Genomic DNA, 21782 nt, shown 5'->3' with positions numbered 1-21782 from the left:
GTTACATTTTGGACTGCAGAGTATGAAATTTGGGGGAGTAGGAATCATTGTGTGGGCTTGTTTTTTTCAGGACTTGGGCTTGGCCCCTTAGTTCCAGTGAAAGTTATTTTGAATGCTTCAGGATACCAAAACATTTCCATGCTCCCAACCTTGTGGGAACAGTTTGAAGTGGGCCTCTTCCTCTCCAACATGCCTGTGCACCAGTGCATAAAGGAAGGTCCATAAAGACATGGATGATAGAGTCTGGTCTGGATGAATTCGACTGGCCTGTACAGAGTCTTGACCTAAACCCCATGGAACACATTTGGTAGGAATTAGAGCGGAGACTGAGAGCCAGGCCTTCTCCACCAACATCAGTGTGTGACCACCAATGTTCTTTTGGAAGGCCAAAATGGAATTGTCAATAATTCCTATAAACACATTCCATTTGTCATTCTGACAAATAGACTGAGTAATAGCTGTATATTTCTCAATGGATGTCTATGGGATTTTGGCTTCTTGGAGTCATCAAATACTTCCTGTTTGGAATGCGAAGGTGGAGAGGTCACTCCATGGAGCCAAAGTCTCCATTCTAACTCCATATCACTCAGTCCAGTTCCCATATACAGTCAATGGTCCACCCACCTGCCATTCATAACAACCATCCCCTGTTAATGCACAACTTTGATATCTAATTTTAAAAAAACAATTCTCACTTACACCCATCCCACAGTTGTCATAAATAAAAAATAAAAATGAAAATGTATCAGAAACTAGGCCGTAAATCTGTTCATTTTTGGCTTAAGATCTGACATTTTACCCATTGGAGTCAATCAAAAATTGCATTCTTCTGAGCTGCCTCCAGTGGTCTTTTGAGGAACTGCAACACTCAGACCAAAAAAGTAGGGGTTAGATCCTGACCGAAAGATCAAAGGTTACCAACAGCAGAGCTACTTCAGTGGTCTGCTCTAATTCCTGAATGAAACTCCTTAAAGATAAAGTTTGTTCAAATGCTGGGTTGATCTACAGCAGTTTTTTCAAACATTTTAGGAATAAAAGTCAAATTAGATACATGCCTGTAATTTGCTAAAACTTGTAGCTGTTCTTAATGAAGTTTTAATTCCGTCTATCTTGAATTTTCGAGGATCATAAATCAATACGGTCATATTATTCAGATTTAATCTAAACCTTTTAAAACCATAATTTGAATTTGATCCAAGACACTCAGGATGATATTATTGAAGTTGGTTAAAGAGCTCCAGAATATCACCACTCCCTCTGCAAACATAACATTTTGCTTTAACTGTCCTTATCTGTCTACTAACAAAAGGTAAAATAGTCACATGATGGCTTAAAAGGACTTAAAGGGAAATCCTCTTCAGTCTCACCTTAATCTTGGACCTCTGGCTCCACATTTTCCTTATGCACCATCACCTCCTCATCCTCCTTAGGCTGAATTATCAAAAATGAGCAGATATGGGGTAAATTTGAGCTAAACATCATTTAATTTCAGGAGTTCCTGATTTTTTTTTCCAGTACTTTCATTTGAAAGTTCCATAGTCTGGTCTTTTCATTGGTTTAGTCATGTCAGAAGCTCCTCTTCAGGTTCTTTTTGCGTCACTGAGGCTGTCCTGCCCCTGACATCAGTAGAGTTAATCTGATCTCTGAGCTGATTACCCAGATTTATCTGTTGAGCCGTGGTGATGCTGATGGGATCACCTGCTGCTTAAAAAACACGCTCTGCTGCAAAAGGGATGACAGGCTAAGGAGCTGCTTGGCGTTGAAGGTTGGCGAACTTTCCTAACTTCAGCCTAACATGAGACGCCCCCCCATTCATGTATATGGGGCTTTGAGGACCACCACAGACCAGGACTGGGGGAGGAGACGTCTAAGGAATGTCTTCTCTCAGCTGCTGAGAGGATGTAGAGGTGTCCCAGGTACCCCACCTGTCCCAGAGGGGTCAATTTGGGCTTCAGTCATTTGCTGGGAGTCTTCCTTAACAGTGGGAAAGGCCTGTTTAACTGTGTTTTCTAACACACCTGCAGGCACAAACCCTGTTGTTAGATACACTTGTATGTGATGTCAATCACATGCCCTTTAGTGGTCATGCTGGACCAGCATCCTACAGATATGTTACCTCATTAGGCAACAATACAAGACCAAATATGCACAAAGTTTGAAAGGAAATAAAATGAAGGTTGAACCTTCAGAAAAAAATGAAACTCGTTCCAGGTAACCAGATCCTCGTTGCGTGGATGACTGTAGCTGAGTGAGGAAAATGATGAAACCATTGCAGCTTGAACAAACTAGAGTCAGTAGATGAGTTACAGCTCTTCTGGAAGTTTTAGCCTTTGAAGTAACCCTCCCGGATCCAATGAACACTGAGACTGGTCAAGTGCATCTTGTGAGGTTTTACAGGAAGGCCCAGTCATGCACAGCTTGACCTACTTTTAGAAATCATGGTAACCACTAAGCATGCAAGTCAATGTTTCTTAATAAACCAACACAAACTTGTGCAGAACCTGCGAGGATCTTTTTTTTCATCTACAATGGTCAAGTTTTATGCTCTTTTATATAGGATGTTCTTTTGACTTATGATTTTCTTTGCGTATTTAGGCTGGATATTTTGTGGAAGACATTGTTTGGGCAATTAAATCATTTAAAAAGCTTTCAAAATGTGATGGAGCATCCATTACTAAAAGAACCCCATTGTTGCAATACTTCTCCAACAGCCTTCAAAGTCTTCCTCAACTCAGTGGGATTGGGCTTCACTCACTTGCAGCTCTCTTTGTGGTTGTTTTGATCCAAACTTTTACTTATTAGAGGAAGAAATCTCAGCACCGTTTGGTTTAGAAAAGAGGACTCAAACGGTTTGGTGTCACAAATTTCTTTTATAGTTTCTGAACACGGCAGAGCATCTACAAGTTCAAATCAACAATCATCACAACAAAAGAAAAAAAACAACAGCTGCAAAGGATTCTGACTGTATGGCTACACTGTTGATCTAGATCTGAGAACCTGTTGAGCTGACAGGCTGGTCTGTGTGGCCGCCACCTGCCGGCATCTGCCAGGCTCAGAGTCTTTGATTGGTTCTGCAACATCAGTGGGAGCATGTGGGTATGCATGTGCATGTTCAGGTGGAGAAACAGTCCAGCTAAGGGCTGCAATTGAGTAAACCCTGCCAACCTTTGTTTACATGTGAACAAACAGCACCGTCACAGAAACCATTCAGTCATTCAACACATTTTTCTTTTTTTTTTACCCCTGAATTTAAACCCATAACACACCTGCTTTACATACTAGATCAACTCCAAGTTTAGACCTTACACTTTGTACCTGATTAAACACCTGATACACCAGTATCTTCCTGAGCTAGTTTCTTTTTGTGGAACCTGTCTTTTTAACTCGCTTGGAGCGTGCCTCAGTTGTATCCACTAGGCCTCCAACTAATGACAACTTTGGTTGTTGACTCTTCTATTACAGTAGCATCTACTGTATGTTAGCTTTGGTTTTTGGCTGCTAAGCAGAATAGATGGTGATTTTGTGTTGATCTAAAAGCACCATTTACACTAAAAAGGATCTCGCCAATCGCCAAAGGTTCTTTCTGTTGGAGGGAATTTACCTCCAACAGTCACTGGATTTCATGCTCAGGATAGGGATTTCACCCAAGACTCATCCCTGTAATCTGTTTGTGACAATTATTAAAATTCGTTTATAATCATTTGGCCTCATTGGAATAACCTGGACTGCATTGGACTATTATAATCTCAAATTATTAAAGATTAAGTGTACTGCAAGTATTTCACAATTGGCCTCATTTAGGTATTTCTTTGGTTTTTAGGCAACCCATTCTTTGTCTAGAGCTTGTAAGAACTTTGTCACTGACATTTTAGAAATAAACGAAATAGAAACAATACAAATGTATCAATGGTATATGTTTAAGTCTTTCCTGTGATAGAGGGGTAAACTGTCCCCACCTTCAGTTGCTGGGTAGGCCTCAACATCCTTCTGACCCCAGGAACACAACGGGGTTTGGAAAACAGATGGATGGAAAGTTTGAAGTCTGGCTTTTTAGCTTAACCTCAATAAAAAAAAATTAACTTTTTCCCTCCGTTAATACGTTCTTTAAATCCAGAACACCATTTAGAGTGACAGTTGTCTTCTGAAGGATCGCCTCCGCTGTGAAAAGCAAAGCCCCCTTTCTTCTCTGTATGTTAGCAACAGTGCTAATGAGATTCACTTTTGTTGTACTGTCAACAACTTTTACTCGTCCCTGTAGTAAATAGTGTCTTGAGGTGATTCTGCCCCAGTGTCAACATCTGTATGTGGTTTCTAATGTGTGTATATAGAAGTGCATGTGCCTTAGTTTGTACACCTCTTTTAGTTTGTGCTTTCCTTTTTTTTAAAGTAATCTGTACTTTAACCACCTAAATTTGGTTTAGTTGTTTTGTTTCCATGCCAACCAGTCCTGTGAGTGATTTGAGAGTGACGGTGCCTCTCTGAGGACTGACTCAGACGAACTAATGTCAGCCCTGGTGAGCAGTATTGTTTGAAAGGTCTGTGGTGTAAGGGTGTGAAAGTTATTTCTGTTCATGCTGTTAAAAAAAACAAAGTCTGTTTAACATCTGTTTAACGTATTTACAGAATGAAAAAATGTGTGTGAGTGTGAACATCTCATCACAAATAGAGACGTGTGACGTTCAGTCTGCTGTGGTGGTTGGAGGATCAGGTGGTGGCCTCGGGTGCGTCTCCTCCCTCCTCCACCTGGTTGGCCCTCCCCAGGGTTTTGAGTTTGCCGATCATGTCACCTAAAGTCTCTTTCACGCCCTTCTCCAGCAGCCAGCCTTCACTCTCGCACTCCGGGTTTTCAGGGTCTGCCATCGTCTCCAGAGCCGTACTCAGATACTTGAGCCCCGCCATGTCTGCTGTCTGACACACAAACACGCACAAACACACAGAATCACACAACTGCTGTTTTTAATCGAACATCTCACAAGATAACAACTTTGTCCACGGCAACACTTTTTTGAGGGGGTTTGGGGGAGTGAGCGCTCTGTTCTGATGAAGATCTGTGAATGAATTGTGAGATTGAAATCAGTGTTGTGATGCAAAAAGGAAGTAAACTCTTGTTTAATTTTGCAAGTTGAGTTGTCTTCTTATTGGATTTTTGACCCATTCACAATCAACAAGCTGAAGAAGACCAAACTGGATGTTTGGCAACACTGATTTTCACACCTTGAATTCCCACCTTTTTTGAGGTGAAGATGTTAGTTGAGCAACTCTCCAAGCACTTGAAAGCTGGACCTTTATCTGAAGAGTCTAGGGCCTAGAGTCTAGGCCCTAGACTCTAGGGGCTCATTCCCTGCAGAAGGAGCCACATTGTTCCACAAGTGCACCAGAGTCACCAAAAGTGGCTTTTGGGCCAAAAACAGTCAGGTCTCTGAAGTCAGGTCACAGTGCACAACGCTGAGAGGTCTTGTGTAAATGTAGTTTGACTACAATGCCGGTATAATAGATGACAATGGTTGGTAGTTGCCCTTGTTACACAATGTACCAAGGCCGTGACCCAGGCACACTAAATGAGCATTCTTGCGTTCTTGAACCCATCTATAGACCATGATGTTCACAGCGGACAAGCAGGAAGGGGCTTCTTCTTCCTTTTCTTTTTCTATTGTTTATTAGCACATGTCCGCCACCCAGTCAAAATGACAGAGTGGTGCAAATCTCATGAATCTTGCTCAGTTGTTTTTTCTCACAGGTCTATTCCGATGTTTGAAATACTTGGTCTCACGTAATTCCGGGCGAACAAAAACTGCAATTATTTATTTCTCCTCCATGATCAATTTTCAAACAGTTGACACTTGTGCGATTTAAAAAGGACACCATCCATACGTCACTACGAAAAGTCCAAGATTGGTTAAACTTCAACCTGGTTTAACTTGCAACACACGTTCGATAGCCGTGCATTCTGAATGTAGAGCCCAAAAGCTGTCTTAGAAATCTGTGCGGTTTTGAGTGCCAAAGCCGAAAACATGCATTTGCATGCGTTTACGTAGACGTTTTAATGGAAGTGGCCACTTAAACACAGATTGCCGAGGAAGGTGTGAACGTAGCTGAAGGCAGTCAGAACTGCTACGTGCTGCAAGGACACATGTATTACCATGCATACATAGTCACAATTGACTTCATATCTAGTCTTAGAAGTCCAACCATTGTGGTATCTACAGTGCTGTAATTAAAGCATCAGTGTGACGCCTAGTTTATAAGAAAAAAATAAATAATTCATAGTTCTGTCAAAAAGGCAGGACAGCTTCATTTCCATAAAACATTTCAGCAAAAACAAAATTCTAATAATTCCAAAAAATATATATAAAAACATAAAAGTAGCAGTAGGGCTGCGAGTGGTGCCCTATGTCCAAGACTAGAGCCAAAACGAGCCAAGTTTTATGTTGTAATAGTAAACAGTCAGATGTTTGAATAGATTTTCTCTGTTTTTTAATTTTCTGTAAAATTGCAGGCTTGTGATATTTTGTACAAGTTTAAATTATTGTAAAAAGTACATTTTGAAAGGAATATAAGAGGGCAAAGTACAAACATTAGTGTACTTCAGTGTAGTTAGTTAACATGTTCTTTCAGATATAAAGTATGTGAAATAAACCTTCACAGAACTGCTCTCTAATTTACCCAAGCAGAAATCAAATTTAACGCTAAAACAGCACACAGGGAAACAGAGTAGATGAAGTGAGGCTGAAACACGTTGTAGATGAAGCATTAATAAAGCACTTCTCCACATGAAAAAGGGGCTCAAATTGGCATCTGAGAGTTCAGTTTAAACACTGACACAGCGTTGGGGGAGAAGCTGACTAAGACTGAGTATTTGGACTTGATGAACCTACATCTCCCGTCAGACGGCAACAGCTTCAATCAAAAATCAGAAGGCATGCTGAGGGCAGAAAACTGCAGAACATCTTCTGTTGTATCCCCTCCCTGCAGCCTGTCAGCCTGACAGCATAAGGCAGCAGGCTCTCACCTGTAGACTGACAGAAGGTCCTCAGCAGCTGAGTGTGTGTTTTGAGTGTGTTCCATGACAGGTCTGGAAAAATCTGGACACCAGGGATCCTAAAGGCCTGGACATTAGGGATTCTCAAAGTTTTTGTAGCGGAGGGCCAAATTAGATAATTGGATAAAAAGAAAAAGTTGTTTTTGTAACTTTAATGATTAAGTGTCATTTGTACAATTAACCAGGCCCTCCAGATGTTTTCCCAGTTGCGGTTGGAGGTTTCTACCCAGATCTTCTACTCAACTAGTAATTGTATTATTTGACAGACTCATTTGCTCTGGACAGACAATGTCAGCTTTTTTTCAACATACATTCTTTAACAGGCTCACCGTCACTTAAGGGCTTGCTATGCCGGGTCATTTCCAAAGCCACAATGTTGCTAGCTTCACTGGATTTACCCATTTTTGTAAACGACTGTTGTGCAGCATTGGCCTCGTTGTAGTGTTGGACCTTATTGTTGCGCTCCTCTGCCGGATTTGTCATAGTTTTTATGATTTGTAACATAGTGACGATTTATTTTGATTTCTTTGAGCATTAAATTTACCTGCTTGCAAATAAGGAACATACTGTAACTTTATCAAGTCCTTGAGGTACGGCAAAGTAAGCATTTGTCCGCTTAGCTTGAAAGCGACTATTCTCCGTGCAACACAACGTTTTTCCTCAAAAGGAACCAGCGCTGGCTCTCTTTTATACAGGGCCACAGAAAATCCTCCCGCAGGCCGCCATTGGCCCCCAGGCCGCACTTTGAGTACCCCTGATGTACACCTTGGCTATCAATGTACTGGTGGGCGGATCTTATTGTCTTACATCACAGGTCCAGGATGATGGACGTTCAATGGGGCGAGGCAGGATGTGAGTGACTGCTTTAGAACAGGGACTCCTGTGGCACAGTTGGTAAAAGCAGCCAGTTTGTGCCAAAAACCACTTCTGGATGTCACCATGCTAGCCTTATATCCTCCACCTCTAGATTGAAAAGGGGGCGGGGCATTGGGAGGGCACAGCCACACCTGCAGGAGCCTATTAGTGGTGTGGTGATTCTGCTTTTGCTTTTGTCTCGAAGCCCCTCTCTTTAGATTAACGCAGGCAAAGCTGTTTGAGGCTCTGTTGTGCCTGATTTGGAGGCAGAATCGCAGGCTTGGACAGTCTGCGAGTCAGCCTCCACATCCCAGTGGAGAATTGTTACCGTACGTTTTCCTCAAGTTTAATAATTAAAAGATATTCTCAAATAAACAACTCATCTATTGAGGAGCCGGAGCTGTTGGACTTGGGGGCTGGGTGTTTCATTGCTGGGCTACGACGGAGTTTTAGGGCCACAAAAAAAAAAAAAGTTGGTAATATTACGAGATTTAAAGTCGTAAATTTGAGACTTTTTCTCGTACATTTACGAGATAAAAGTGGAAGTGACCATACAGTACAGCAAGTGAACGCCGCGCAGCAGCAAAGCAGACCGACTAAACTTAGATGAACAGGTATATTGATAATGTTACAAATGTTTGAAAGCTCATTTGTTTGATTAACGGTTTATTAATGTTTTATTTATTGATTGTTGGCTTGCAGGATCTCTGCAGCCATCGGTATCCCTGCAGCTGTTCACTTCAATCCTTTCTTTCTCCACCAAAGGCAAGATCTCCTCCAAGTCTGTGTGCCGCTTCCGTCTGAAGAGGCCCTATTTTCTGCATTTTCAAAATTCTTGTGCTAATATAACAGAGTATTTTCATTCACCTTTGTTGTTTTATGTTGAAACGAGACATTTCCTTTGGAGGAAGGGACATGTGTAAGAATGTTTTCATTCCCCATTTGTGTTCCTTGTTTGCATGACATTTAGATAGGTGACAAATGGACTTCTGGGTATGTGAATGATGAGGGCAGAATAAGGTGGCGGTCCTCTACACCCAAACGTGTCTCTGAGCTCCTTATTTTACATATGAAACTCCGCTTTACCGACACCGAATCCCGGAAAGCTGGCTACACTGACAGTAATTTCATATTGAGTTGCCAAAAGGTTTAGAATTTCTTTGTTTTTTAAACTTATCCTGAAATAAAGCTTCTCAAAATGCTCCACATATTTCATCTTCAAGCAAGGCTCAGATAAACGGACAACTTTGTTGTTTTTTTTCTCATTAATTTATGACTTTTTCTTGTAAATTTAGGACTTTATTCTCGTAATTTAACAGTTATGATCTTTTTCTCATAATTTTACAACTTTAAGGTCTTAATTTTCTCAAAAGAATTTGTGTGTAAAGAGGCCATAAAACTCTGTCGTACTGGGCTGAGGTCCCAGAGCAGCAAAGCCCAGAGGGATGGGGGTTAGTGCGTGGTCTACCTCGAGTTCCTCAGAGCTTTGGATGTTGTAGGACAATCTTGGCTGGCACATTTTTATAACAGTCCAGGGGTCATTGGGGCCAGGATGTTTAAATTGATCAATTGGGGTGGTGGTTCCCCTTTTTATGAATGAAGACGGGGGAGGGCGTTATCTTTACAGGAGAATCAAACTTTGACCTACTGTAAGGTGCATGGAGGAGTTCTGGAGAGTTTTGTCTATGGTAGAACCTCAGCTTCAGAAGAAACATGGCAGGACAACTTTGTTCTCACCATCAGCAACAAGTCAGACTAACTTCTGTTTAGAGTTGGACACCAGAATAAACCACATCAACCTTCTGTCACTGAGTTGGTTTATTGGCTTTATAAAATTTTTACACCCATGAACCACAACTTACCTTAATAACTTTAATAAAAAATTTGGATTTTTTTCTTGATAAATTCTAAGTCATTTTTTAATTCCTCAGTAAACAAACTGTGAGAGTACAACAAATCTTTCACTGTTGGAAAGCTCTGATGATCTTCTACTAAGAGGATCACCAAACATTTCCTGCTCTGCTGACCCATAGTGTGTCCTTGTAGAAGAGCCTGAATCCACTGGTGGTCCGGTATAGCTGTTGTGTTGCCATCACATCCAAAAAATACATTTTAAATTTGCATTATAATAAGCAAGTAACAAAGAAGAAAACACTCCAGTTGGCTAGTTCTAAGCCTTTTGTAATGTAGTAAAATCCTTCTTAAATTTAGCACAACATGTGCTTGATACCTTCAGGGAAACTGATATGATACGGATGATGGTATGCGGTAGGGATGCAACAATTCATTTTCCCCACAAGTTGATTGATTGGTGTAACATAAGGTTTGGTTTTAAACTGAGAATTGTGGGATTGCTGAAAAGCATTACAGTATATTAGTGGATTCAACTTAGTATTTTCCTTTCCTTTTTAAATGGATGCAGTTTTGTAAAGAGCATTGATCAATCAGGAGAGCTGATGTGGGACACACCTGCAAAGAAGTTCCCAAATCTTCTCCTGCAAGCATTACCTTCAGATGAGTCCAGATTCTGCATGCAGAAGCTGAACCAGGTGGTAAAAAGTGTGAGAACGTGGCAGAAATGCCAGGCCATAGTTGAAGAATGAGATGATCCCACAGCAGTATCTGACCAGACGAGCGACAGGAGGAGAAGCGAGCATGAAGGGGAGGAGCCAGGCTGTTGAAGCTGTCTCTCTGCCCCCCCCCCCCCCCCCCCCCAGAGGCTCCAGTTTGTTTTATGAAGGGTTAGTGTCATTAGATTTTCAAAATCCACCTTTTTTGTTCAACCTTCAATTATCAAATCAAACAGGAAGATTGTGAAAAGGCTTGGGTTCTACAGAACTATCAGCTCTCCAGTTTTCACTTGCTTGTTTTGATCCAAAACATTTGACTCAATGAAGCAAACTTAAGTTTTTAATTTTTTTATTTTAAAACTTAAGAAACATGTGAAAATATAACTGTGGGATTTCATTCTCAACCTCATGAATTAAAAAAGTTTGGCTCAAAGTCTGGAAAACAACTAGGCGAGTTCAGGAAGTTGGTTTTTAAGCTTTTCAGGTCAAACTTGTTGTTCTGACCCTCATGAGGATCTGCTCATCAGGAAGTGGCCCTTCTCACTTTTCCCAGAATGCATCCTGCTGCTGCTGAAGATTACCATCCCAGAATAGTCTCCGATTTCCAGGAGCCTTACTCCTCCCAGATTATCGTTCGCCTCTTCAGCCGAGTCAAAGCATCAGGAGTCACGCACACCCCCCTTCTCACTGATCAGTCAGTTAGATATTTGTGACTGTGCTCGTGCAATTGGGCCTCGTTGCTGTCGTGACGAGGAAGCTGACAGCTTCAAGGATCAGAGCTCAGCTCCAAAGCTCATTAATTACGCCTTTAACCTGCTGCTGGTCAGGCCACCTGAGCTCTGCCAGCACAGGTGTCCTGCAGAGATGATCTTGTTTTAAATGAAAGGATTAGGAACTCAGCTCATCCCCCGCGGACGAGTTTGCTTTAAAGCAAAGAAGGAAAATGAAGGAAAGTGAGCTGATGTCTCAGAATCAAGAGCAGAAGAGGTTTATCGGAGCTCAGGATTTCTGATCCCTAACTGTTGCAGCTGCATTCTTGTCCTCCTTCAGTTCAGGCAGCAGAGGAAAGTGTCTGATGATTATCGATGTCACCACCCCGCTCAAAGCCACACTCCTTTACCGCAGACAAGACAAAAACGCTTGTCAATTTTTTTAAACAGAGAGAAGAAAATGCATGTATTTGCAATTAGATAATTTGAAAAATGCTTTGTGGAATTCTGATTTAGTCTTTGAAAGCATATTTAATTACATGTTGTTTTAAAAACAACTGCCAGGGAACCAAATACCCCAGACGAGGAAAAAGAGGAATTGTTTCAAAAAGTGCGTGTGTTTGTCAAAAATAGAAAAAGGCACCTTTGACGCCCAAACAGTCAAGTCTCCCAGTGAGACGTGGAAACAGTCTCATGCTATGTTCACACCAGGCTCAGAAACTCGCATTCAAGCAACAAATTCCAAAGAAAAGTCTGTGTAAACACACATATTTGCGTTCAAAACTCTCATGTAAACTACGCAGGTTTTTGGCCTCTACGTACAAAACGAACATCCGTTGAATGCGTATTGAAAGTTACACCAGTTGAACTTTGACCAATCAGAGACTCTGATTTTATAGTGACATAGGGTTAGCTTCCTTTTCAAAACACAGAAGTGCTAACTATTTGAAAATTGATATAATTTTATAATATAATTGATTAATTGTGGTTTGTGTCCGGGCAGAATCCTATGATAACAAGTCTTTCATATCCCAAAATAGAGCTGTGAAAGAAAATGCCCTAGAGCAAGTTTTGCACCACTTCAACATTTCATGCCAAGCCTCTTCCAACTCTAGATGAATGCGCTAGTAATGGGTAGCGACAGTCCAGTGTGAACATCACATGCTAGTAACCGGACATGCATATCACATGTCCGGTATGAGGTGGGACCACAATGGCAGTGGGGCAGTGTGACAGTAGAAAAACCTACAAGTCAATCACAAAATGTTTGCTGGTTTTAGTTTCAGATTTGATTTAAAGGGCCCATACCATGCAAAATCCAATTTTGAGTTTTTAAGTGTGTTATAATGTTAATTTCTCACAAAAAGAAACCCCAAAGCTGTATTTTGATGCATACATCTCGGAGTGTTGCTCGAAGACCCCACGCTCTGAGCACCAGCCCCCTACCAACCCACAAAAATGAGTGGGTCCTCACATTGTAACATAGACCAGTGAGAACAGCTCCTTCCAGGAAAAGTCTGTGCTGCCAGCATCGTCCCCAGCCCAACACACACACACTTTCTCCATGGAGCTAGTGGTGATCGGCAAAAATGCTTTTCTTTTACATGCACAATATGCACATCCATCTTTGCAAAAGTTTAGATGGTGTTTGCTTTTGTGGGCAAGACACAGACATGCTGCTGAGGCCAGCTCTAGGTTGACGTCATAAAATGTGCGGCACCAGCAAGGAGTTAATGCAGAGCCTCAGAGATAGAGTTGTCTTACTTCTGGGTTGGAAAAAAATCTCAGGAAAATGCCAAATATTTAATTAAAAAAAATGTATTCTTTTGTGTGCCAACGGTTATTATCATATACATGGATATTGCTTACTATAAAAGGCTTAATAAAAGCATGATAGATGCCCTTAAACTAAAATGTTAATGTGGCAAGAGATCATATACTGTCCTAAACGTTTGGATCCTTGTAAACATGTTTATGATGGTTGAGGTGCACCCACTTCTCTCTCCTTGTCACACACAACAATTTTTTTTACCTCACATTATTTGTAGTTAACACTAAATTTTGTTTAATGTAGAATACATCCTTCCGATAACCAAGCACCAATTTGATTGGCTGAAATGGACTAGGCGTGAGGTCTTACCTCAAGGATGATAACCCCGATGACGATGGCTCCGATACTGGTCATGATACTGCTGTAGTAGGAGAAAACCGCTTCACGACAGCCACGCGTCCAGATGTTGAGCTCTTCAGTGCGGTGGTCGTAATCATAGTGGGCGGTGTTATTGGTCAGGTGGTGCTGGATGCAGGGCCGTGGAGACCCAGGATTGCAACAGCTGAACGGCACGCTGTCCATAAGGTACTTCCCCTCCACGTTGCTGAGGACACGGCTGGAGGACAAAGACATAGTGTAGTCAGATGCTGTAACTCAACTGTAGAGTCCAGGACCAACCATAGCCCTGCAAAAGGGACTTTCAACTTTTTTAGTTTCTTTCCTCCATACGTTTCTTCATTTTTGTTCAGTTTCCAGCCTTAGTGGGTCCAACTCCCTGTTTTTACACTGTCATTTAGACTACACCTCCAATGGTTCCGTGGAAAACAGGCTTTATCCTCCTGGCCTCTATCTCTGCAATGAATTTCTTCAGACATGCAAAGGCTGTAAATCTTTACTTGGCAGTTACCAAAGCCTCAAGAATGAACAGTTGGTTGAACATCTTAAGTATCACTTTCTTCGTCACACCTTTCTGCATTTCCAATAGCTGGTGTACTTCTCGGTGTGCTGTCTTCATCTTGACAAAGAGAGGACACTCCTCCTTATGTGTGGTGTTTATCTCATCGTCAAGGACCACCAATGCTGTCATGTATAACAGCCCATTCGTCTCACAGATGGTTTTAGTAGGGATTGTACTTAGAGGCGCCTTGACAGCCTCTAATAGAAAGAACTTCTCTTAATATTGGCTGTTGGATGTGACGGTTCCAGGTGCCCATGCTAATTGGGATCTTTGATCTGAAGTTTGATGCTCTGGATTTATTGGGTCTCGGTACTCAATCTTTGAATTGCAGAGGATTCCCACATCTCTACCCAGATGAGTCTACATGGTTGAACTTTGACCAAGCATTTGTACCATGTCTCTTAATAAAGCCCTAGATGAGAGCAGTTGCTTCTTCCTAACAATGAAACCGTGAGCCACCATTTTTTTTTATATGGCCCTGGATGTCAGGGTTCAAAGTAACCATAATTCACATATCCTCTTCATTTAACAACTATCATTTTAGTTTCTAGTGTAGTAGGATTCCAGGCACATCTTGGTCATAAATATCCTGTTCCAGTTGCCCATTTCTCACCAGCATGTCCTGGTTCCTAAAAGTTGGTGCAAGCCATAGTAATTTGGGGTAAAACAACATCAGATTTCATGACAAAAGGAGACAAGACCCCTTTTAGGGGTTTGCCTCAACAGAGATTCAAACCTGAAGATATGTTGACCTAGAGCATATTTAAACCATTAACTGTGTATGAGAACAGGACTAAGAGATCCCTCTCCCCTCGCATTTCAAACACGAAGTATCCCCCGGCTCCAGGGAGCCAAAACCCCATTGAATTTTACTGAGAGATAAACAGTTATTACTCAGTTATTCTATTTTTCAGAATAACCACTCGTCCTCTGCTCCCTGTGTTTAAAATATTCTTGTAAAATATTCTTTTCTGTAGTGCATGTTGTTCAAGTAATAAACTGGCCAATCAGATGCCTCAATAAAAGTATGTGGCTTTACAATGAAGGTTCGAAGCTTTTGATTGACAGATTCTTCCAAGCCTGCTTTTAGGTGGTAGGGGTGTGGCCTTCCAACAAGCTCACTCCTGATTGGTAAGAGTGATTGCCATAGAAATGTTGACTCAGACCACATTGGACCAAATCAGTGCTTACAGGAGATTTCTGGTTACAACATGGCAATGTCCGTGTTATTAAAAATGGCGACCGACTGCACTTCACTTGAGCTGTAAGTAAGCCATTTTCTATGGGTGACTTCACACTCACTCAGTCTAGTTCTCACATACAGCCAATGCTCTCAACACATAGGCTATGGTGTTGATTGAAAGTAGGGAGGGAATTGAGATCTGCTACATCTTGCAGTCAATGATCAGATTCTTTGAGATGTTCAGCGTGAAGAGGTTCACCGAACACCACCCGGAAGATTCGGCACTTACCTCCAATACACAGACTCTCCTAAAATTAGACCTTCAATGTGAATAATAATAATAATAATAATCCATTTTATTTAAAGCGCTTTCATGAAAACCAAGGACACTGTACAAGCAAAGGTTAAAAATAGACATTAAAAGCACAATAAATTTAAAAGACAAGGATCAAAAGTGAATCAGGATGGGAAGGCAGAAATAAACAGATGAGTTTTGAGTTTTGATTTAAAGTTGTAAGAGAGTCTATGTTACGGAGATCAGGAGGGAGGGAATTCCAGAGTTTTGGAGCAGAGCAGCTGAAGGCTCTGCTTCCCATGGTGACGAGGCGGGCTCGAGGAACAGAGATCTGAACAGAGGAGGAGGACCGAAGAGAACGAGAGGGGGTTTTAACATGGATGAGGTCGGAGAGATAAGGAGGGGCCAGGTTATGGAGGGCCTTAAAGGTGAACAGGAGGAGTTTAAATTGGATTCTGGAGGTTATGGGAAGCCAGTGCAGCTGGTAGAGAACCGGGGTGATGTGACTGAAGGAGGGGGTTCTGGAGATGATGCAGGCAGCTGAGTTCTGGACCAATTGAGGCTTATTGATGGTTTTTTGGGGGAGACCAAAGAGGAGGGAATTACAGTAGTCTAGACGGGAAGTGACCAGACTGTGGACCAGGATAGAAGCAGAGGGGACAGTGAGGGAGGGGCGTAGACGATTAATGTTACGTAAATGGAAATGGGCTGACCGAGTAATGTTATGGATGTGGGACTGAAAAGATAAGGAGCTATCTAAGAAGACACCCAGACTCTTCACCTGAGGGGAGGGGGAGACAGAAGATGAGTCGATGGAAAGAGTAACACTTGTGGCTTTGGAGTGGGTGGATTTGGAACAGATAAGAAGTAGCTCGGTTTTATCACTATTTAGTTTCAGAAGGTTTAAGGTGAACCAGTTTTTGATTTCAGATAGACAGAAGTGGAGGGAGGAGGGTGGAACAGAGGAGTCTGGTTTACTTGATACATAGAGCTGGGTGTCATCCGCAAAACAATAAAAGTTAATATTAAATTTGCGGACGATATTGCCAAGGGGTAGAAGATAAGTAATGAAAAGAAGAGGACCAAGGACAGAACCTTGGGGGACACCAGAAGAGACAGAGGAAGGCTGAGATTTGAATGATTTAAGCTGAATTAATTGGGTTCGGTCAGAGAGGTAGGATTGAAACCAACGGCGGGGAGGGAGGTGATAGCGAGGGAGGAGAGCATTTGGAGGAGGATGGAGTGAGAAACGGTATCAAAGGCTGCACTCAGGTCAAGGAGGATGAGGATGGTGAGGCGGCCAGAGTCAGCTGCAATGAGAAGGTCATTGGTGATCTTGAGCAGAGCAGTTTCAGTGCTGTGTGAGGGGCGGAAACCAGACTGAAAAGGTTCCAGAAGATTATTGTGTTTTAGGTGAACACAACGTTGGGAGGCGACTATTTTCTCAAGAATTTTGGAAATGAAGGGAAGGTTGGAAATTGGACAGAGATTACTGAATAAATTGGGATCTGAACCAGGTTTTTTTGGGATGGGTTTAACAGCTGCCATTTTAAAGAGTGATGGAACAGTACCAGATGATAGTGAGGAAGGAATAATGGCGGTAATAAGCGGAAGGAGAGAGGGGAGGCAGGCTATAACTAACGATGTTGGGAGGGGATCGAGAGAAAAGGTGGTAGGTTTGGATTTAAGGATGAGAGAGGACATTTCCTCGTGGTCAGGCAGATGAAAAGAGGAAAACATATGATTGAGGGGAAAAGAGTCAGGGATGGGAGGGAGTAGAGAAGAGCTAAGCTGTTGATGGATGACTTGAATTTTCTTGTTAAAGAATGACATGAGGGAGTACAGGTTTCAGTGGAAAAGAAATGCGAGGGGAAAGAGTCAGGGGGGTTGAAAATAGTTTTCATCAGAGAAAAGAGAGTGTTAGTGTTATGCGAGTGTTATAGATGACATTCAGGGTCCGAGTGTCTGATCCATGAACTTGATGAAAGCATTAGAAAAGCTGGGAAACAGTCCAGTGTATGCAGGTAAATAACAGTGAGGACTCAGCACATGGTCCTGGAAGGAACCTGGACTAAAGGAAGAAAGAAGTTGGGAAGCTGTTTGGACACTAAAAGGGACATCCAGAAACTTGTTACGGAGTTCTGATATCTGTGATGAAGTCAAGTTAAGCTGTTCACAGCAAAGTTCCAATGTGTCAAATAAAGTTTTGATATTAACAAAGTTTGGATGTTTATTGCTCAGTTTGAATGCTTACAACAAAATTGACGTTTACAGCAACGCTTAGACATTCACAGAAAAATTCGGACATTTACAGCAATGTTTAGACATTATAGCAGCATTTAACATCGTAGAGTTCAGACTGTTCGTAAATTTGGGATGTCTATAAAGAAGTACAGGTGTCTTTAGTGCAATCTCACGTTTACAGCTATGTTTAGCCACTATTATGGAATTTTAGACGTTGAAGTTTATTGTAAGTTAAGTTGCAATGTTTTTAGTGAATTCAAAAATATCTAAAGCATGGTTTAGACTAATTTAGCACATTTCGAACATCTACAGTGAATTTTGGCTATCTTTAGTGAAGTTCAGAAGTTTACAGCAAAGTTTTGATGTTTACAACAATGGTCAAAAATTATTGTAAGGTTCAGAATATTGAATTAAATTTTGGACGTATACAGTTAACTCCAAACTACGAAATGAAGTTCGGCCAATAATAGTAAAGTTTGAATAGGAAGTTCCAATGTTTACAATAAATATTGAACGTTTGCAGTAAATTTCAGACCACTGCAGTGCATTTTGGACATTTAGAGAAATCCAGAAATTTATAGCAAAATTCAGAAGTTAGTAGAATATTAGGATAAAACACTAAATGTGTTTTTTTTTTAAAGAATTTGCTCAGAGTTGCGTACCTTTTGTTTTTTCCAAAGTACAAAGCAAGCAGGTTTTTTCTAGTGACTTGGCTTCTGGAAGAACTTTACTGTTGGAACCAAGACAGATCTTCACACAGGGGACCTCTGCTGTGCCCATACCAGACACAAGTAAGGCTGGGAATGTATTTGTGCAGAGTTTATTAACCTGTGCTGTGTAATTTGGTTTTATAGTTTCTATTATTTTAGGGGAGGTAATCAGGTTCCTGTACCCTAAAAATTGAAATGAATAACCTTGGCAAGTGATGGACATGAACACAGAGGAGTGGTTAGATGTAGCAGGGCCCACAGATGAAGGCCATCTTATCTTGTGGTTACAGCCTCATGGGGGTTCTTCTCCCACAACAATATTTCCAGCTCTCTAATCTTCACTCTCTTCATGTCAATCTACTCCAGTCTCCCTTTCATTAAGACTTACTCTCTGTAATCTATCCTCCTCATTGATGAGCTAAGCCAATTCTTACCAATCAGCAGTCAAGAACAGTGGTTGGCCTGTGGCTGAACCGGCTGCTGTTTGACAAAGACAGTTGTTGTGACCAGTTTCAGAGTAGAGATGTGAGCTTGGTCCTGCACTGCAGCCTGGCTGCCGTTGTCTGACCAAAGTCATGAACATTTTTTATTTAACCTTGATTTGACCATGAAGAACCAATTCTCATTTACAATGAAAACAATCACAGAAGCTCTGAGAAAAAGGAGCAAAAGGCCCGTCAAGATGGCTACTGATTCTTCATGACAACAGAAAGATCCGGCAGCTTTTGGACAACCCTTGGCTGAAAAGGTTTCAACCAGCTCCCCTGTTTAACTTTGCCCCAAAACACAATCGGGTACAAACAAAAATTAAGTTGGAGCCTTTAAAGCCTACATGTGTCATTATGGAGCCTTCAAACCTCCATAAAACACAGGAAGGCCAGATCTTCTGCCAAAACCAAAAGCACCACAGCCAAGGCTGTTATTTGCTGTTACCACTGTTAGTAAATCTGCTTCACCTCTTCCTGTCAGTCAGGCTCCTACTGGTGACAGTCTTAATGAAAATGAACACATGTAAAAATAAAAAATAAATAAAAAAGTGAAGAGCAGCTGAAATCTAAAAGAAAGAAATGGGTTTTAGATAAATGCATTATTTTCAGCTTCCTGTGACCAAAGCTATAGTAAAAAATGTGTCATTTTCTTCTTCATGGTCTATGAAGGCAGTAAGCATTTGTTGAAATAATGTTTACATTTGTTCTGTGACAGATTTTCTGTGCTTTGTATTTTACAAAACACATTTTTCAAAATGTATACACAATAAAATTAAATACAATAAGCTTTATTTAACGTCATATTGACGCAATTTTAAAAAAGAAACCTTGCTTTAATATATGTAATATGTTATACAATTTAAGGTAAATAGTCAATCGTTAAAAAAATGTATTCAAACTGCTGTTACAGATTCCTAGGTAAGAATTTCATCAGGAGGCTCTGGGGTTCTGTTCACTTAGCAGCTGGACAGACTGGACAGCAAATTAGAATATTGTGGGACCTTCTGAGGGCAGTCCAACAACTAAAAATCAAGCTAAGGTCAAAGGTCAATATAGTTTATAAAAGCCTTTTCCCCCTTTAAAGTCCCACTCCAATTATAAAATTCTGTGTCATTTTCTGGGACATAGTTTCTGCAGAGCTGCAGTACTTTGTCAGCCTACCTCTTAATCCATCCTCCCTTCGTTTACACTCTTTCCGCTAGCTTACAGCCCCTCACAACCCCAACCAAACATTAGAGATGCAACAAAAATGGCGAGGAATGTCTGAAACAAAGACGTGCATGGATCTTTGTGTCCATAAGTGGACGCATTCGAATGGAGCGGAGCAGGGAGACTTTGGCTCATCCGTTTAAGTCACGACTTAACGGAGATCTTTTTCAAACAGCATTTTTTAATCTGCTCCTGATTCATCACCATTTAAATAAAGAAATACTCAGAAATGCTATTAAAACGGATAATATTTTTCCTCCGTCATGACAGAAATGCTACAAGAACATGTTAAAAACACCAAAAACATTGGAGTGGGTCTTTAATGAACGGATATCTAAGAAAAGTTAATATGGATTCATAAAATGGAAAACTTTGAGTCCTGGACTGGAAGTTAAACTGGCAGCACTGGATCAATTAATTGTTACTTGGAGGTTTCAGAGGTTGAGAGTTCGAATCCCTGCCTGGGCTCCACAATTGTGAAAAACATGAGCGAGGTGAACTTGCAGGTGGGTGGTGTGACGTCACACCCCTCAGCAGCCTATCATCAGGCAGCCTGCTGCACAAGCGTACTCACTCTTTGACCAAGTCGTTGCTCATGTCCAGGTACCGGTTGCTGATCCACTGCAACTCGAACCAATCCCGGAAGTTGTTGTTTCCGCAGCAGCGGAACTCGATCTGGGTCATGTCCAGCGTCCTCTTCATGTAGCAGCGGCCCGGCGTGTCCGTGTCCTTGTAGAAGCGCAGCGCGAACTGCAGGCCCTCCGCCAGCGTCAGGTACACGGAGAACTGCATGAGCACGCACAGCAGCACCTGCAGCAGCAGCAGCGCCACCAGGCCGCAGCTCAGCGCGAAGAACGGCTTCAGAGCCGGCTTCATCTTGGTGAACTTCTGCGGGTCCAGGGAGTCGTGGCACATCTTCCCGCCGAAGGCGTTGATCCCGCACGCCACCAGGCTCAGCAGGATGAGCAGGTTCGGCACCAGGTGGCTCTCGCTGTTGTTCATGATCTCGCTCCTCTTCCTCAGCTCGATCTTGAAGAAGATGCCGAGGCTGAAGAGCACAATCCCCGCCAGAACGGAGGTCCAGTAGAGCATCCACAGACCCTGAGCCAGTCGGACCCGCTTCTGCAGGTCAAACTTCACCACCATGAACGGCATTTTGCTCCTCTAAAGAACCCAAACCAACAGTCCCACAAGTTCGGCACAGAGAGTGAAGTGGCTTCAGAGGTGTGATCCGATCCAATAAGTAGCAGGGGAAAGAACCTGAACTGCTGCTGTCAAGGCCATCGTGCGGGGCTGCAGGTCCATTTTGCGGGAACCGAACCTTCCTGCAGCCTCGTGGAGGTGAGAATGTGAGCGCGCTGCGGCGCGTCATCCTAAACCCGCGTGCACTTCTGATCCCATTAACAGCTGATCACCGAAATCCTAATCCCCCTCCTCTTCCTCGCACTAACAGACACCATTAAACTCCTCCCACAACGCCAAACACCTCCCTCTGCTGCCCACAGTTACCGGTTAAAGTGAGACAGGTTTTCTGACCTGATGTGGTTACCATAGCAACAGGTCAATACAAACTCCCTACAACTGAGCACCCAAGTTTGGTCCAATTGTGCATCCATCAGGTGACATTATTGTGCAGCACGGCAAACATTTGATGTTGTCAGATTGCAGGATAACTCCAACTTCCTGTTTCAGTTAAAGAAGCAGCTTTGAACAAGCTGATAGTGGAGGCGAAGACCTGACTCCTCCAACA

General features: G+C 42.1%; 1 protein-coding gene across 1 annotated transcript; it reads right to left on the bottom strand.

Annotated features, from left to right (window-relative positions):
* Positions 1-2850: 2850 nt before the first annotated feature.
* prph2b (peripherin 2b (retinal degeneration, slow)) lies at positions 2851-21584 on the bottom strand. The gene is made up of 3 exons (XM_004077263.5): positions 20607-21584; positions 13315-13561; positions 2851-4908 (listed from the first exon to the last, which is right to left on the bottom strand). Exons 1-3 carry the CDS (start codon positions 21185-21187, stop codon positions 4705-4707), a joined length of 1032 nt encoding a protein of 343 aa, XP_004077311.1. The 5' UTR covers positions 21188-21584; the 3' UTR covers positions 2851-4704.
* Positions 21585-21782: the final 198 nt, after the last annotated feature.

The sequence above is a fragment of the Oryzias latipes genome, chromosome 15 (assembly GCF_053564925.1).
Source record: "Oryzias latipes strain Hd-rR chromosome 15, Olatipes_Hd-rR_3.1".
NCBI classification, from domain to species: domain Eukaryota; kingdom Metazoa; phylum Chordata; class Actinopteri; order Beloniformes; family Adrianichthyidae; genus Oryzias; species Oryzias latipes.
Note: the sequence above shows the minus strand (reverse complement) of the source record. Positions and strands in the feature narration are given on the sequence as shown.